The sequence below is a fragment of the Salvia hispanica genome, chromosome 3 (genome assembly GCF_029641045.1).
Source record: "Salvia hispanica isolate PSC_SH4W2 chromosome 3, Shi_PSC_v1, whole genome shotgun sequence".
In the NCBI taxonomy this organism is placed as follows: Eukaryota; Viridiplantae; Streptophyta; class Magnoliopsida; order Lamiales; family Lamiaceae; genus Salvia; species Salvia hispanica.
The window spans coordinates 53969353-53989741 of NC_142694.1; the positions used below are offsets into that span (position 1 = coordinate 53969353).

At 33.5% G+C, this 20389-nt stretch overlaps 1 protein-coding gene and 1 pseudogene across 1 annotated transcript; both read left to right on the forward strand.

The window, feature by feature from the left end:
- Positions 1 to 1463: 1463 nt before the first annotated feature.
- LOC125210376 (acetylajmalan esterase 2-like) lies at positions 1464 to 4275 on the forward strand (annotated as a pseudogene).
- Positions 4276 to 12298: 8023 nt separating this feature from the next.
- LOC125212430 (uncharacterized) lies at positions 12299 to 13198 on the forward strand. Its single transcript, XM_048112603.2, has one exon. It carries the CDS (start codon positions 12373 to 12375, stop codon positions 12961 to 12963), a length of 591 nt encoding a protein of 196 aa, XP_047968560.1. The 5' UTR covers positions 12299 to 12372; the 3' UTR covers positions 12964 to 13198.
- The last annotated feature ends 7191 nt before the right edge of the window (positions 13199 to 20389 follow it).

Below are 20389 nucleotides of genomic sequence, written 5' to 3' on the forward strand. Positions count from 1 at the left end.
TTAAATCTTGTTTACCTTTACATTTTACATGATCATGAGGCTTAGGTTGAGTAATACGCTGCCTTTGTTGAGAGTTTTTCTCATATGGATCGTCCATGCTGTATTTCTCTTGGTTGCTTTTATATTATTGGTTTAGTTGTTTTATTGTTGTTAGAATTCTAGTTTGTTATAGATATGCTTTAACTGGTATTTAAATTAGACTCAAATATGTTTAACCTGTTAAAATTCAGACAACTAATTATTAGGAAGGGGATCCTCTGCTGTGCTAAATGCAGGAGCTGCTGTTAGATATACCAAATAAAATAATCAAATAAAAAATATAAAATAATTTGAATATTGATGTATTATTTTAATATTGTATTAGACACTGCAGGGTGTGCTGTGGCATAAGCCACAACAGAGGATCTGGATCCATTAGTAACTAGTATTTAAAATCTGACAGCTAATTAACCTTGCGCGTGGACCCTTTCTGAAAAGGAGTACTTACAAGATTTATTTTCCTTTTTAAAATACTTTTACATGTACTCTTTTAGTCCGTAATGTTTCACGATCCCTTGTACTACGCATAAAATTAATACTAATATACACTATTATCTTCAACAATAAAATTAAACTAGTGTTAACCCACGTGCAATGCACGACCCATTTTAATTTCTTCATACTTATTTCATATTGTAAAATAATGTTATGAAGTACAAAATAATCTATTTATTCTACATTCTCTTGCTCTAGAGTTTATTTTTTCATCATATTAACCACATAACATTTTATCAATAATTTACTTTAATAAAATAAAATAATTAAATTCTTATTAATATATGTAAATAGTATTCAATAAAGTTAAACAATTTGTAAACTAGACCTCAAACGTACATTTAGCTTGTGATTTTTAATTTTAAAATTTAAGTATCATTTATATTTTACTTATTAATATTATTCCAATTAAAGTTTGTTGAAATATTAAATGAAAAATAAAATATTAACTAAGGTTTATGTAACTATTGAGAATCATAAAATGATAAAAATAAAAAATAAATAAAAATAAAGACAAAAATAAAAATAATTGAAAAGAATAACGGCATTAATATCATTAAGAAAGAGATAATCGTTCTCAAATCAATTATACGAAGCAATCCAACTACGTAATTGATTATTTTTAGTAATGATAGAAATTAAATACTATATATCATTTAAAAAATCTAACTACTCGATATATATCATTGCTAATCCTTTCAAACTTTGAATTCGATAAGCCTCTTATAAATATTGGTGTTTGTCTTTTTCTTGTCATAACTTGGAATTCAATAAGCCTCTTATATACATTAGTTTGTTTTTATCTTGTGGTAATCCACTTTAGATTTTTGTCGATGGCGTTTAAAGTTATATTCAGTGTTTTGATTGTTTTTTGTTTGGTTTTTTCTGCTGGTGCTTATCGTAACGTTTTTGGATATTGTCACTTTAATGAAATTTATCAACTTGGAGACTCGATGAGCGATGTCGGAAATTTGATCAAAGAGTACCCTGTCGGGGCCACCTCAAATTTCGCGAGACTACCGTACGGTCAAACGTTCTTTGAGGAAGCTACAGGGCGTTGCTCCAATGGCCTTTTAATGATCGACTATATTGGTAAAATTAGTATTAATTTGTTTTGGTTAATTCATTTGTTTTGGTTAATTATTATAGTTGCTTTTAATATAATTACAATCATAATTGTTAATATATGATGAACAGCAATGGCGGTTGGGCTTCCTTTGCTTCCACCATACAAACACATGGGGACTTGGTTCGGGAAAGGAGTCAACTTTGCCGTGGCAGGTTCGACTGCATTGTCGTCTGAGGCGTTGACTGCTCATAACGTAACGAATCCAGTGACAAATAGTTCTCTTGGCGTTCAATTGGATTGGATGGACTCTTAATTCAATTCCACCAGCCTTGATGAGATAGGTAAACCATATATACCCATTGTTTTACTATGTACTCTATATTATATATGTAGTAGAATAATTAATATGGAGTATTTGTTTTGGTGAGTATATATAGATCGTTTCAAGAAACTCCGAAGTGCTCTGGTTATGATGGGAGAAACCGGTGGGAATGATTACAACTACGCAATCTTTCAAGGGAAACAAATGAAGGAATTGATAAGCATGGTTCCTAAAGTGGTTGAAGCCGTGATTAATGGAACTAAGGTGAGTTGGCATATTGCCATGCATCAATTAGAGAAACTTGTCATTTTTCAAAATCATCAAACAAAATCATCACTTTTCTACTTTTTACTATTCCTGATTAATATTTCTAATCCAAAATTTTGTATTGTTCTATATTACGTTGGAAAATTATGAGATGATTCATATTGAAGATATATTGCTAAAAGATACATAAAAAATACAAACAAATTTAATTAATATTTTAATCAATTAAAGTATAAAAGTTATGCTTTAGTTTGCTATTTTAGTTATGGTATTGAAAGTTATGAATATGAATAATGTTGCAGAGAGCAATAGAGATGGGGGCTGTAAGATTGGTTGTTCCCGGAAACTTCCCAATCGGTTGCCTTCCGATATACAAAACTGCATTCCATGATGCACCCCTTGACGGCCAAAATTGCGTGACGGAGTTGAATGAATTTGCGAAGTACCACAACGAGCTTCTGCAAGAAGCCATCCTCAAACTCAAACAAGAGAATCCTAATATTGTCATAGTCTACAGCGACTATTACAATGCTTACCTAGATCTCCTCCGAAAGGGAAAAGAGAGAGGATATGAGGTCGAGAAGGCTTGTTGCGGAATAGGAGGGAAATATAACTTCGATTTGGAGAGAATGTGTGGAGGAGCTAATGTCAGCATGTGTGAAGATGTTGATCGACATCTGAGTTGGGACGGCATCCACATGACTCAACAAAGCTACAAGCACATGGCCGCATGGTTAATACCACGCTTCTTTAGTGAACTCGCTTGCTTATTCATCACTTTCTTTTCAATTTCTTGGTTTTTTTCCATTCATTTTATTTTTCGATTCCAAATTTTTGTGCTACTTAATTAAATTTATTATAGTTTGTTTTTGGATATTTTTTTTGCATTACTCCTTTTTTTTCTCATTCCTCTACTATTTACTTTCGGCATGCTCACAAACAATTATAACTAACTAAAGAAATATATTCAAAACTAGGTGTCAGAAGGAATTCTATGTCTATATAGACTCCTATATTATGATATTTTTAGGATAATGACACACTAAAAAATATTTACGGATCTTAGATTGATAGTATTATACTATTCGTATGTCAACTAGTATATTAAGTCTAATTAAGAGTCAACGTCAAATTTAAGTTGATTTTTATGATTTAAATTTAGTGATTGAATATTTCAAATTTAAACACACCTCATTTTGATCAAACTTCATGATTTAAATGGATATTAATCTATTTTTAAATAATTAAAATTTTATTACTTCAAATTCAATTACATAAAATTATAACTAAAATATATTTTGACTTCCATTATCCTACCTTATGTGTTCTCTCTAGCGGTGGGTTACTATAAGTTTGAAAGTGTAATTTGGAGGAAATAAAAAGTTTGACTAAAAAAGAATATAGAAATAGAGATGACAGTTATTCCCGTTAATGGGTTTCCTTTATCACAACGCAAAGCAACGCCGCTCAGAATTTGGTTTAAGAAGAAAACAAAACCCCTTTTCTTCTTCAATTGCTAAACCTAAACTATATATAATCCCTCGCCATCTTCATTACTTTCCCTTTTCCTTGAATATCATTGCTTCTTCAACTTAATTTGTTGGCAATGTTAGGAGAGGAAGAGGCATTGAATTTGAATCCATACGGACATGGAATTGCATGGGTTAGGTCATCGATGATCGGAAGAGGGAGTTTTGGGCCGTCAAATCCGCGAGCTTGGATTTGTGCATTGCGATTTGAAGCCTCAAATTGGGAAGGAACTCCGATGTACTTGTCTCCCGAGGCGGTCAAGGATCACGTGCAGGAGGCTCCGTCCGATGTTTGGGGCGTTGGTTGCATTGTGCACGAGATGCTGACCGGGAAATCGCCATTGAAGGGGAAGGAAGAGGAGCTTGAGATTCTGAGAAAGATAGGAGAAGGGCGTGAAGTGATTGAAATCGACAATATTGGAGTATCAAAGGAGGCTAAGGAATTTCTCAAGGGCTGCTTTGTTAGGAATTATTACTTCAGATTCACTTGTGAAATGCTGCTGCTACATCCCTTTCTTCAAGGTTTAGTTGTTTTATTGTTGCTAGAATTCTAGTTTGTTATAGATAGGCTTTAACTGGTATTTAAATTAGACTCAAATATATTTAACCTATTAAAATTCGGACAGCTAATTATTAACTAGTATTTAAAATCTGACGGCTAATTAACCTTGCGCGTGGACTCTTTCTGAAAAGGAGTACTTACAAGATTTATTTTCCTTTTTAAAATACTTTTATGTACGCTTTTAGTCCGTAATGTTTCACGATCCCTTGTAATACACATAAAAATAATACTAATATACACTATTATCTTCAACATAAAATTAAACTAGTGTTAACCCACGTGCGATGCACGACCCATTTTAATTTCTTCATACTTATTTCATATTGTAAAATAATGTTATGAAGTACAAAATAATCTATTTATTTTACATTCTCTCGCTCTAGAGTTTATTTTTTCATCATATTAACCACATAACATTTTATCAATAATTTACTTTAATCAAATAAAATAATTAAATTCATATTAATATATGTAAATAGTATTCAATAAAATTAAACAATTTGTAAACTAGACCTCAAACGTACATTTAGCTTGTGATTTTTACTTTTAAAATTTAAGTATCATTTATATTTTACTTATTAATATTATTCCAATTAAAGTTTGTTGAAATATTAAATGAAATAAAATGTTAACTAAGGTTTATGTAACTATTGAGAATCATAAAATGATAAAAATAAAAATAAAAACAAAAATAAAAATAATTGAAAAGAATAACGGCATTAATATCATTAAGAAAGAGACAATCGTTATTCTTGATAATCTCAAATCAATTATACGAAGCAATCCAACTACGTAATTGATTATTTATAGTAATGATGAAATTAAATACTATATATCGTTAAAAAAATCTAACTGCTCGATATATATCATTGCTAATTATTTCAAACTTCGAATTCGATAAGCCTCTTATAAAATATTGGTGTGTGTCTTTTTCTTGTCATACCTTGGAATTCAATAAGCCTCTTATATGCATTAGTGTTTGTTTTTTTCTTGTGATAATCCACTTTTGGTTTTTGTCGACGGCGTTTAAAGTTATATTCAGTGTTTTGGTTGTTTTTTGTTTGGTTTTTTCTGCTGGTGCTTATCGTAACGTTTTGGGATATTGTCACTTTAATGAAATTTATCAACTTAGAGACTCGATGAGCGATGTCGGAAATTTGATCAAAGAGTACCCTGTCGGGGCCTCCACAAATTTCGCGAGACTATCGTACGGTCAAACGTTCTTTGAGGAAGCTACAGGGCGTTGCTCCAATGGCCTTTTAATGATCGACTATTGGTAAAATTAATATTAATTTGTTTTGATTAATTCATTTGTTTTGGTTAATTATTATAGTTGCTTTTAATATAATTACAATCATAATTGTTAATATATGATGAACAGCAATGGCGGTTGGGCTTCCTTTGCTTCCACCGTACAAACACATGGGGACTTGGTTCGGGAAAGGAGTCAACTTTGTCGTGGCTGGTTCGACCGCATTGTCGTCTGAGGCGTTGGCTGCTCATAATTCATACATATACAATCATTATAATATATTAACGTAATTCAAACTAGTGCCTCAAACCAAATAACTCCCCGATAGTAATGGCAATGATAGTAACAGCATTACTTTAAATTCAATTGATTTATACTAATTTATGCAATCATTATAATATAATTAAGGGTTTTTGGCTTTTTAAACCAAAACCTTTTCCCGAATTCAGGTTTTTCCCATGAACTATAAGATTTGTTTTTAAAACCACGAACTTTCATTTCGTTAGGATTTTTCCCTGTCGGGTCAACGACGAAACCCGGGTTGTCTACATGTCAATTTTAATCCTATTTATCACTAAATTGATTACTTGTATCCTATTTAGCATAATAATACATACAGTCACATTTATTACATAACAAATGACAATTTTGAATAAACAAAACACAACTTTAACATTTTAAATTATGCAATTCGGGTAGGGGTGAGCAAAAAATCCGAAAACCGAATATCCGAACCGATCCAAACCGAAAATTTAAAATTCGGTTCGGTTTATTCGGTTTTTCGGTTCGGTTCGGTTTTAAAATTTGGAAAATTTCGGTTTTTTGGTTCGGTTCGGTTCGGTCGGAAAAAAAACCGAAAAACCGAATTATATTTAATTATTTATTTATATTATATATATATATATATATATATTTATTATTTAATCATAATCAAAATGAAGCCCTAAATTGAAACTTGAAACCCAACTTTGTGAATCAGTTTCAAATCTGCCGTTCTCCTCTCTCTCTCTCTCTAACAAATCTGCCGGTCTCCTCTCTTTCTCTCTAACAGATCCGCCGCTCTCTTCTCTCTCTCTAACAGATCCGCCACTCTCCTCTCTCTCTAATCCTAAATCCCTCCACCAATCCACCGCCAACTCCAAGCCGTCGCCTGGCGCCCCTCCATCGGCCAGCTCCGGACTAACCCCCCTCCAAGCCGTCGCCCGTCGCCCCTCCAACTCCGACCCAACTCAGAAGGTTTGTCTCACGCACCACGCAGACGCCTCTCCACAACTTCACACTGTTGTCTCCACAGCTTCAATTGAAGACATTTTGATTGATGTTTTTTATTGGAATGTGGATTGTATATTTGTATTTGTTGGTTGATGCCTTGATGGATTATGGATATTATCAATGTTTTGGATTGTAATTGTTGAAACTTTCTTTCTGTTTTTTTTTTCATTTTTTCAGTTTAAAGTATTCGGTTTTTTCGGGTTTAGGTTTTTCGGTTTTTTCGTGTTTTTATATAATTTCGGTTTTTCGGTTTAATTCGGTTTTTTAAGTTCGGTTTTCGGTTTTTCGGTTTTCGGTTTCGGTTCGGTTTTGATTTTAGCCTAAATTCGATTTTTCGGGTTCGGTTTGGTTTGGGCGAAAAACCGAACCGAAACCCGAATGCACACCCCTATATTCGGGTCGAAAATGTGCTATTCGGGTCGGGTTGGGAAAATCCTAGCAAAATGAAAGTTCGTGGTTTTAAAAACAAATCTCATAGTTCATGGGAAAAACCGGAATTTAGGGAAAGATTTTGGTTTAAAAAGCCAAAAACCCTATAGTTAAATTAATTCAAATTAGTGCCTCAAACCAAATAACTTCCCAAATAGTAATGGCAATGATAGTAAGTTACTAACGACTAGGGCTGGGGAAAAATATCGAAAAAATGATATATCGCTCGTATCGTATTGAAAAATATCGAAAAATTATCGAATTTTCGATATATCGTAATTTTCGATACGATACGATATCGTATCGTAAGTTTTCGATACGATAACGATATGAATTTCCTTATATTGCGATATATCGTTTTATATCGAAAATACGATATATATCGAAAATTTTCGATATATCGATATTTTCGATATATATCGATATTTTATTTTCGATATATATCGAAATTTTCGATATTTAACGATATATCGAATTTCGGTACGATATATCGAAATATCGATACGATAACGATATGAAATTTTTTTGTATCGAAAGTTCGATATATCGAAACTTTCGACACGATAACGATATGAAATTCTTTCATATCGATATTTTCGATACGATACACGATACAACGTTTTCGATACGATATATCGTATCGACCCACCCCTAGTAACGACACATTACTTTAAATTCAATTGATTTATAGGAACATATATTAAAATATCAGTATTATTTAATTATTCATAAATTATACTCTATTTAAATAGAGTTGTAACGGTAGTGACTTATTATATTTGAATATAGTTATTGATTGCAAATATTTAAATTCATACCCTAAATTCATAAATATTCATATTTATACTCAAAATTTATAAGTATTCAAATTGAGGACAAAACTCACTTTTAATTTATAAGTATTCAAATTAAGGACAAAACTCACTTTTTATATATATATAGATATTGATTAGTGACGTTGTCTCTATATAATCTTTAGTTGTTTCTATTCAAAAGTAAACAATTTTTCAACATATATATGAAAGGAATAGTATTAGGTTAAGTGGTTAAGTCAATGACGAGGGACATTAGTATATGATATAGCAATGAAAGAATTCACAATTAGATAAATCACTCGTATTTATTATTGAAGGACAACGTCTCACAAATTATTATTTTTAGATTTCTATATTGTATATAATAGTGAACATACATTATTAACGGTATACTACTTTAAGTACTTTTATGCTCTTGGTTTTTCAGCAATCCAAGTTTAAATTATTTTTAATTATGTTCTTGAATGAAATCTGAAAATGATGTGGAATGAATACATCGAATTTTGTCAAATAATTTGTAATCGCTCGGACATTGACCGTTAAATTCCTACGAAGGTATTGAGCTTAGTTTGGATTTGACCTTGAAGCTTCAAGCTTTGGCATTCCTCTTCATGAAGAGAAGATGAACGCGGTTGAAGTCGAAAGTTGTGTAGTATATATATTGGTGGAGTTATTGACGGTTTCTTCAACTGTTGGCCGAAACGTGGGCTTTCTACATTTCCCCCTTTTTTATAAAACTATGGCCCAACTAATATAATATTACCCTCAACTCTCATCTCGTTGGAATAGTTTACTTATACTTTAGCAATTAAAATATTAATAAATATTATTTTATTTCATATTTTATATTATAAATTAATTTCAATAACGTTATAGGCTAAACTTCAATAATATTATATTCCCAAAGTTGGCAGAGTTACAAATAGTATTTGGAAGTCCATGAAATTTAGCGTTAAATTCACATAATTTATTTTTGCAAAAAAATTAATTATTTGCAAATTTCACATAATTTATTAGTTCTATTTAAGAACGGCAATTTTGATTTCGATAAAATATTATTTAAACATGGAAAATAAATATCTATAATGTATACGAATAAAAGCATTAATTGTACTGTAAGGGGGTGTTCGGTTGGCAAGACTAAATCTCATGATTAAATATGTATCATGTTTGGCTCATAAGATTAAACCCCACGACTTAATCTTAGATGGATAGTCTCATGATAATTAGTTATAGCCTCTCCCTTCAACTAAAATAATTCAACAACTTAATTTTAGATGGATAGTCTCATGACTATTAGTCATGACAACCGAACGTCACCTAAAAGGTGAAAAAAAGATGCCAATAGGTACTGACTATTGTTGATCTATGCTAAAACTTGGACTTTCAAAACGGTCACGCTGAAACACCTTTTTGTGGGCTCAAACATTCGAGCTAAAGTTCGAAAATTGGGCTTTCAACTACAATTATTCTAGGCTACCCATTTATATGTACTCCATATTTATTAGTAAAAAAACTAACCGTCGCTCAAATGAAATACTCCCCTCCCTCCCCCCAAAAAAAATATCTAATGAATTTTAACGTAAAATTGACAAAATAAGAGAGAGATAGAGAGAAAATATATTTAAAATATTGTTAGTGGAGAATGAGTGACACGAGAAAAAAGATTTTCCAAAATTAAAAAGTGCATATTCATGTGGGACAGACAAAAAAAGAAATAGTGTATATTCTTGTGGGACGGAGTGAGTACTATGCATGTCACCCACTTATATATACTCCATATTTATTACAAAAACTAGCTTTCCATAGTCTAGTACTTGTATTCCTCACCAATTTAATTAGAATGAGAAAGTTGGATCCAATCCCCATTCCTCCCGACTCCTCCCCAACTAAATTAAAAAAGAAAAAGGATTGTAATTATAAGATTGAAAATGCATCCTAAGACATGGATCATTCTTCATTTCTAAATTGGATGTGGAAGTCTGAAAGGACTTTATGAATTTCCTGATCATCATCATATGACTTTCTTTTTTGTTGTCTACTTGCTCTCGTTTGCCCATTACTCTTTTTTGCTCACCACATATCGCATTACTAAAAGTGTATAGAAAGTTAAATAAAATGCCCCCACTCGTCTCAATAGTTGCCCACAATACTCAATCTTCAACAGAAAAAAAAAATATAGTACTCCACATAGATACATCATATGTGCATCATATTTATTCAATACATTCATGAATTCTATGAAACTCTTTTTCCTATTTCCTTTTGTTTTGCTAATGTCTTCTTTGAAATCCTTGTTTTCTTTATTTGTTGTTTACCATGAATATGGCATCTCCATTAGGTGATAAGTAGGGTAATGAAGTGTAAAATTATGCACTACATAGTACATTCCCCACCCACCCACATAGTTATCAAAATCTTTATCACCCAATTTTTGGGGTTATCAGTCTTTAATAATAGTAATACATTTCATAGTCTCTTGTTTCTTCCCATACCAAGACATTGATTTCACTTATAACGTAGAAACATGCATGTGCCTTAAATACTGCTCACTCTTGGTGATGCATTGCGGCCTGTTGTAAATTGTCCTCACTACCTTAACATGTAGTGCAAGCTCGTGTTGTCAGTCCTGTTTACTGCAAAGCTTTTGAGCCTTTTCACTATAATATGAAAACAACAAGCTTCCAAGCAAGAACATGTCATATATATAAATTTCATTCATGGTTAATAAAGGTTAAAATCTCCCTCGTGCCTATATCTATCTTCTCCTCCTCCATGGATAAATAACTATGTCCTCTCTATGACTCTATCTATTTTATTCCTTCACTCAATTTTGTGTCTAATCAACGCTTGCATTTATAATCAAATCCAGCCACAATTGTTTTTCCAAAATCTCAATTTGTAACTCGTTATATACCTTGCTTAATTTTGTAAGGGCAATCCAACAATAACCAAAATTTTCGACAAGGAAAGTGTTAGGCAAATTTCCAGTAACTAGTAGAGAGACACCTTATTACTACAAGATAGAGAAATGCATGTAATTATACAACTATCATAATTAATTTTTAAATAATATTAATAATAATTGTAATAATAACAATAATAAGTATAATTGTTTGGATTTTGAACCTATATTAATTAAATAAATTCAATTAACTAATTGATTTAATAAATGAATGAATTAACTATTTTAATAATTGAAGTAAGATATTTTAATTAGTTACACAATAATTATAATAATAATTGTTATTATTATTTTATTGATTTATATGATCGTATTATATTAAAATTTTCTAAAGAAGTTATTTGAATGACATAATAATCACAACAATAAATACTAATATATAATATTATTGTTATAATTTAGTATACGTAATATTTACAATTTTAAAATTACTTGAATCAAAAGAATTATATTATGATAATACGTCATTATTAGTATTATTCATAATTAAAATGATCACATAAAACTTATCTTGGTAAATTATTAATTAATAACATAATATAGCAATAATGAATAATAAAATTATTTTAATTATAGTTATTTAAAAAAACTAGGAAATCAGAATTGTGAAAGATTATGCTACTACTCCTATCCTTATTTTTAGGATTCTGATTACTTTTTCAGATTAATTAAAAATTAAAGAATCAAATTATTTTTCTAGACATAATCTTACTATGTTTCAGATGCTTTAAGTGCACATTTAACATGGCCGCGTTGTGAGCGAGCTGCACTGGACCAGATACGCACCCTTCATGTCATAAGATAAGATAATTAGACCTCCGAGGGAGTTCTTGTTTAGTTAAAAAATTAAATCATAAAAAATTAACTTCACTTAATTATGAACTAAAATACAGTAGTCCTAGTTTTTACATTTTCGTACACCGTACTTGATGGAAATTAGGCCATCAAGGATGACTTTAAAGTATATAGGTTATAATTGAAGCCTATATAATATTAACCGGGCTGGGTGATCAATTGATAGCGTAATTTAATGCTTTTTAACCTTATCACGTGGCTATTTAACAACCTAATCAATTCAGTAATTGTTGTTTAGGCATAATAGCACACTTTATAGTTGTACAATAAACACAAACATAAACCTCTAAAACCAACTAAACGCGTTCCTTAAAAGTAAGCCAGAATTTACCAATCCCACACCCAAATCGGTCAACCGTTATCCCTTTCCCACTCACACGTATGTATATATATAGTCTCTCTCTCTCTCTCAATATATATATATATATATGTAAACACACACACTATCGCATTCGCATCACAAACACAGAGTAAACTAAACCCATTTTATTTGATACATCAATGGCGGTATACGTGGAAGAAGAGGAGGTGTGGAAATGTCCAAAACACCCCTCGAAGCGTAGGCGCAGCGGCATCTGCCCCACCTGCCTCCGCGATCGCCTCGGCAACCTCTGCCCCATCTGCCACAACTCCCGCCCCTGCCCCTGCTCCGCTTCCTCCTCCTCCTCCTCGTCCTCCTCCTCCTTCAGCCGCGTCTCCAACCTCATCGAAGGCGAGCCCTCCTTCCGCCGCTCCAGATCCCTCGCCGTCCCCTTCTTCCGCAACACCGCCACCGCCGCAACGCCGTCGTTTTTCTCCTTTTTAAACAGAGGCAAGACGAAGAAGAGCGAGGAGCAGAGTGTGGAAGTGAAATTGGAGAGCAATGATCGGATTGAAGATTACGTGAGGATGGTGTCGAGATCTAGATCCGTCAACGCCGGCGGCGCCACGTCGGCGATGGCGTCGGGGATGTTCCGCCGACGCGATGAACCCGGGGCGTCGCCGGCGAGGGGGAAATTCTGGCGTTTTCCGAGTCCGATGAAGGTGTTTCGGAGATCCAAGACGCCAAAGGTTGTCGTTCAAGATCGATCATCGCCTTTTCGGAGAGGTTGATTTTTATTTTATTTCACCTAATTACTATTAACATGTTTTTCTTCAACTACTAATTATTGAAAAGTATAATAGGAGTAGTATGTGTGAATATCTCTGAAATAAAGGTTGCTTTGGCTACGTGGGAATATGTGTGGAATGCAGACTAATTTGTGATCTGGATGTCAAAGGAATACAACTAATTTTTGATATGTGTATGACTTTAATGGCACTTCAATTGGTCATCGAAATTCTTCAACAGGTGTAAACTTTGACTTACTTTACATTAACATGTTATGATGTTATTCTTTTTAATTTTATTATGAATTAATGTTAATCTCATAACTCCATGATAGTTACGTTGGCTTTTCGGTCCACCTAAAAGTTCAACTTTTCAATCCGGAAACAAATTTACAGTTATCATCATCATCATTAAAATTGATACTGTCAAAGAAATAGAAAAATAGGAATATTTGGTCATAGAGAGAAATGCAGGGAGAGAAACTACCTAAACAAAATTGGAGGAAAGAATATTTTTAAATTGTGGAGTATCAATTTTGTTAATTCTTGATTCGTATATTCGACTTGCAATTCTAATAATGAATAAAATTGAGAATATGTACTAAGTATTCAACATGAACGATGTTAAATTTGACATATTTTTCTCCGTATCTAAACAAGCGTTTGGTATGATGAAAATAATCAATAAGATTTTAAAGATGGTAATCAAGAGACTAATATGGAGGATTCTTTTTTATACAAGGAAGTAATATCAATGATATTGTCAATCTATTCTATATTGCTATCAATTACAATTCAGTCTAGTTTTGGTCGTAAATAATCATCTTTTCAATAATCTGACATAAGATTGATGGGATTATAAGACGATTAAATAATAGGAGTAGTATATCAATCCAATTTTTTGGTCGTAAGTAATCATCATACTAGATTATTAGAGTACAAGTCAAATTATCTATTATGTGACAAATCTTGCAAACCAAGCTTTTAATTAAATCGAATTTTATCAATTAAGTTTAGTGGTATAAATTTGTCAAATCCGTATATATCAATATAATGAAGGAGATACTCATTATTCAAAATCAATGATCTTTCCTATCAAAATAAAAACAAAAACATCAATGATCTTAAATTAGAAATTGCTAGATTCCTAGCTATGTCGTCCAGCAATAAGAGTAAAGACTAATTATGGCAATTATAAAATCATTAAGATGATTCCAAGTCACATATCGCTGTCGAGACATTATCAAAATTTATACTCCTACTAGTTTTAAACGTATTTAACTGTGTACCTGTCATGAAATACCAAATCTTGGACTCACACACTCTAATTTTTTTTTATCATATACTGGCTAGTTTAGTAAGTCAAATAAGGATACATCATGTCATAATTGTCAGCTGACTGCATATCTTCAATGTTAGTTAGATTTTTGCTTATATTTGTGAGTTGTGACAGGCTAAATACAATGATTAGTAATTTAGTGATGCACCATCTTGATAAGAAGTGTTATAATTAATTTCGTATATACATGATTTAATTGTATTTCTTTGTATGTTTGCAATGCAATTTTAAATTGGATGCTACTTTAGATTGTATGTTTGAAATGCTGTTTATATTGGATTTTATTTATGGATAATCTATGTTTCCGGTGTCGACTCAATAGGATAAAACGATGCCGGCCATTTGTAAAAAAATAAAATACTTTTGCTTGATATGTATTAAATTTATTTTGCTTGATATATTTGCATAAATTGTATAAATACAAAATAGAAGTAAAATGTTTAGGGGGTGGCTTAGGGCGGGTTATAGTCCGCCTCATTGCAGGTGAAAGTGGTGAAGGATAAAATGATGACGTGGCGGTGCATAGGGCGTCGCTTAGGACGGGCTATAGTCCGTCTCACTGTGGATGCCCTTACTTTTTTAGTAATAAAAGTTCTATTTTTAGCATTACAAATAAAAAATATACATTATAACATTTAAATAGTAATTTCTTATACAAATAACTACGGCAGTGTCAGTATCCTTTTTCTAATACATACTTATAAATTTACCAATTTCTTTTAATATAATATTCATTCTATACCAAATTATCAATTTATTTGACAAAATTCATTAAAAAAATCTAACGCAAGTATGATCTCAAGCTACATTATTAATGAGTATGTTTGCGTATTACTTATTTCATAGTATAAAATATGTGATGATGGGATCACGACCTCAGAATTAATGTCTCATTTAGCATAGCTATATTTAGATTTGGACGAGGCGATTCTTGTTATTATCAATGCAGCCTACAGAAAAGGGCTTAGAGCACTCCCAATGGAGTTCCCTTATTTCTCCCTTATTTCTCCCTAACTCCTGCCACATCAGCGCCACATCAGCATCACATTTTATCCCCAGTTTTTAGCCAACCCCTACAATGGTTTCTCCCTTATTTCTCCCTTATTTCTCCCTAACTCAACATTTCATTTTTACATCATCACTAATTTAATTGTTTTATTTTTATATATAATAAAGCTAGCTTATTTAATTTATAAAGATAAATCAAATAAATAGTAATAAAGTTCGTTGTATTAAACACGGGTACACATTACAACGAAGAAAATTAAAAAAAAAAAAAGTACACGAATGGAAATAAAAAATCAAAAAAAAAATTCAAAGAAAAAAAAATTCAAGGGCGGTGGGCGCGGTTTCTATTTGCCCACAATTCTTCGATGATATCGTGTTGTAGTGCTTGATGGGCCTCCTTCTGGTGTATGTCCATGAACGCCTGGAACCGTTCATGTTCGTTGTGCGGTACACCCTGGCGGGCGGACTCGGTTGAGACACCGTGACTCGATGATGCAACACTTGGGTCGTTGGTGACGTCGAGGACGCCTTCGTGTTTGTGTGAATGAAGTTTGTGGGTGATGAATGGAGGAAGAGGATGAAATATTTATAGGGGTGGGATAAAATAGCCGTTCGGCCAAAAAAAAAAAAAAAAATTTTAAAAATCGCCGATTATCGCCGAGCGTCGCCCACAGTGGCCGGCGATCGCTCGGCGATAATCCGGCGATAAATCGCCACTCGGCGAAGCAACGGTAACATTATCGCCGAATTATCGCCGACTTCGCCACAATGGCCGGCGATAATTCGGCGATAATCGGCGATTTATCGCCGAGAATTCGCCACCTCCATTGGGAGTGCTCTTAGCACATGCAAATGTTTGTTTCTTATTAAGTGTAAACACCAATAGATATGACATCACAGTTAGGTAATAAATCTAATCGAAACTATAGTCACAACTATATCTCTCCCAAGTTTATCAAATTCATCATAGATTATATATCAATTATACCTCAATTTTTACTCATAAAAGCTAATTTTTTTAAAGTAAAGTCTTTGGCTTTCCTGATAATTACGGTGAATAAATAGAAAAATCATCAATATTGACTTGGATGCATGCTCTGGTCAAAGATTTCCCAATTATTAAATTTGGGGAGAAACTGTCATATACTTTTTGCGTCTCCGGTCACTACTGGGAACTAGTATTTCCTCCATTTTTAGTAGTCTCTTTTTTTTAATAAGTAAATGCTAACATTTTGACGAGAATGCGTCAAAATGTTCCATGTTTCTTTGTTTTACACTACTTTTGCCCATAAAAATAATAGATCAAAGTATACCTTTAAAATAAAGAATTTGGAATTAATAAAATTAGTAAAACAAGAGATACATAAAAGTAAAAAAATTATTAAAGTACAGGAAATTATATTAATACTGAAAAGTATAGTAATTAAATTCGGAATCGTGACAAGAATAATAGATTTTGGGTTGAGTTTAATTTATTGGACTATCAATTCAATTAAACTGACAAAAGAGGTCCAAATTAATTGAAAGTCAAAATTTGGGGTCAACTATGGGATCAAAGTCAACAAATTTTCATCCTTGTTGTTTGCCACATCAGAGACACCTCTACATTTTAATTCACGTCAATTACTCCTTATTACATGTCCTTTTACCGTTATTACTTCATCATATTCATACCAAATTTTTATTTGTTTTACTCCATGGAATTAGTAGATAGTTAAACTAACCAAATAATTAATTAAATAGAGTACAATCTTGGAAAGCGACGTCGAAATCAAAAAAATTATTGATTGATCTCATCTCGAAGCACACGATTGAAAGTGTGGGAACAAAACACACATGAACGTTCGTATATATGTAGTGTTGATACAACTTTACACGTGAAGTTGTTTTCTTCTCCTTTGGCCTTATGCCCTTATCTCACACTCTAAGATCTCTCGACTTTCTACAAATCTTTGAGGCTGCATGCATTGAATCCACCCGCACCTCTCCCTCTCACACCTTTTCAAACATTCTAAATTCTGACCAATCACAATCTCGACACGTCTGCGCGCCACCTAGTACGCCGCCGGAAGCTTATAAGGCCGAGGAGGATTTGAGAAGATCTCTCCGACATACTACGTCGTAGTAGTGAGTAAATTATTTGTATTTGAATTTTAAATTTGATGTTACTATGATTGCTATCTATCTTGGATTCATCATTAGCTTTCTTTTTGTTTAACTATAATTGTTGACGAAGCATTAAATGAGTATTGTGAAGTGGTGTATTCAATCAAATATAATTATAGAGAGAAAAAGAGAAAATGAGGAGATAAAATAATTTTGTAACAGTAATTGACTAGACACGTCACATGATAATGTGTCCATGCCATTGAATTTTTATTCATCTTTTCGTAGTCATATTCTAAAGAACTAAATGCTCCTAACATAAATTAATTACCAAGGAGTTAAAACATGCTGCAATGATAAAATTTGATTTAGTTCACTATAAATTAATTAGCAATTCATAATGATTACAGAAATTTAATTTGTTCAACTTAAGAAGTAAATTATTAAATGGCTCCGAAAACTGTCAAATCTTACATAAGAGTCCATTTTTGCCCCAAAATTTTGCACAAAAGAACCTTTTCGGTCCTAAAGTTTTACCTGTTTCAAAGTGAATAATATATCTATCCTTGGCATTTTGAGGCAAAGGAGAAATATAATCTACAAATTCACAATAATGAAACAAAATCCACTGTCTTCACGTAATTATACTTCACTTTCCACATATTGACCTTGAATTGGGAATTTTCCTGTGATTAGCTTCCAATAATTTATAATTTGGATATGATGCGATTTTTAGGTTAAAAGAGTAATAGAAATTAAGGAATTTACCACAATTATTGACATTATATAACTTCAGCGTACATTTCATTGTCTCTTTAATATGGCTTAAGACTATCTGTATCCCTGTCTCTTATCCGTCTCTTAACCGTCTCATCTCTTAACTATTCATGACTCCACTGTACTTTTCAGCTCATCTCTTAACTAAGAGACAGCACCTGCATCCCTCCATCTCTTAACCATCTCTTAACTATTCATTCAATTTCATTTTATATTTTTAATTCCAACAAATTCAATTAATAAAAACACACTTCATTAAATAAAATAAAATAACAATTTAAATACCTAAAAAAATAAAAAAGACATAATTTCAAAAACTAGAAATTACAAATTGCACACTTAAACTCAAATAAAAAAAATGGAGGCAAAGAAGCAGAAGAAGGAGTTCTCTAGTGACGATCATCTAACGGTTGCCAAATTTTACCCAAATGTGCTCCATTAGATCCTCCTGGAGTTGGGCGTGGGCGGTAGAATCATGTGTCCTTGCCCGAATAGACAACCGCTCTTGCAAAGAAGGATGCACTCTCGTTCGAGGCGGACTACTTGCGGTTGAGCTTCCCGGGGTTTCAGGGTCGAACCAATTTCCCGCCTCATGTCCTTCGTCGGCGACGATCATGTTGTGCAAGATTATGCACGTATACATGATGTCGACCATATTCTCCATAAACCACTGTCGAGCCGGGACTTTTATAATGTTGAATCAAGCTTGGAGAACCCCGAACGCTCTCTCCACATCCTTGCGAGCAGCCTCTTGCTTCTGCGCAAGATAGTACCCCATTTTATACTGGCGATTGTTAGCGATGAAGTTGATGGTCGACGCTTTAACATTCAGAACTTCAGCGAAGAGGTCGGAGTTGTTGAGCACGTTGACGTTGTTGTTCGAGCCGGGGACCCCGAAATACGCATGCCAAATCCATAGCCGGTAGTCAGCGACGGCCTCGAGTATAACGGTGGGGTGGGTGCCTTTGTGGCCGCTCGTATATGACCCCCTCAACGCCACAGGGCAATTCTTCCATTGCCAATGCATGCAATCAACACTCCCGAGCATCCCGGGGAATCCGTGCACTTGTTCGTGAAGTCGGAGCAGAAACTGACAATCTGCGGTGGTTGGCTTCTTCAGAAATTTGTCGATGAAGGCTGCCCGGACGCCTTTGCAGAAGTTCAACAAACAAAGTCTCCTAGTGGATTCTCCGACATGCAGGTATTCGTCGAACGAATCCGCCGTTTGTCCAGTAGCAAGCTTACGGATCGCCGCAGTACATTTCTAGAGCATCGTGTGGCTAGGACGACCAACAGCGTCGAACCCTTCTCTGAAGTACTCTTCCCATCCCGCCAATGTATTCGCGATATGAAAAAATAGCGCGCGTGACATACGGAAACGGCGACAGAAGTAGATATCTCCCCGTACCGGGTTCGGACTGAAGTAATCACGTTCCAACCTTGCGGCGGCTTCCTCCCGGTTACGATGGATGTAAGTTCGGCGTCACCTTTGAGGAGGCGCGACGGCTTCCTCCTCCCTATGTCGATCTTCTTCTAGCGATTCTTCCATTATTCGATGCATTTGCTCAAATGGATCCATAATGGATTAAATTTGGAAGAAGAAAAAAATAAAGAAATGATTTTATAGAAGTGATTGGAGTGGAAAGAAAGAGAGATGAGAGAATAGATGTGTGTTTGTGTGTAAAATGGAGAATGGAGAAGAGTATTTATAGAATTAAAAAAAAAATTAAAATATGACCGTTGAATGGTCATATTACTTGTTTTTTTTTAATTTTTTTTTTTCGAAAAATTAATATTTTTTTATAAAAAAATGAATTATGACGTCATAATTCCGACGCCCACTCGTGGGTCGGCGAGTGGGCATCACGCCAGCCGCCCGCGCGCGCCACGTGGCGTCGGGCGCGTGTCTTGCCGGGACGCGTCACGCGTCGAGACACAGCCCGTCTCGTCGGGACAAGACGGATCCCGCATCACTGTCTCGATGCCGTCTCGTCTCGTCTCGACGAGATCGAGACCGCATCGCGCAGCGATGCGGATGCCCTTATTCATCTTGCTAGCTATAGGTTACTAAGGTCAGATTTACTCTTCTGTTTCCATATATATCTCCTACTTGTATGTTTGGTTGGATTCAGAATTTCAGATGTTTCACATTCACAGCATTAGACTATTATAGTCTATTCCGTTGTAAGCAAAATGAGA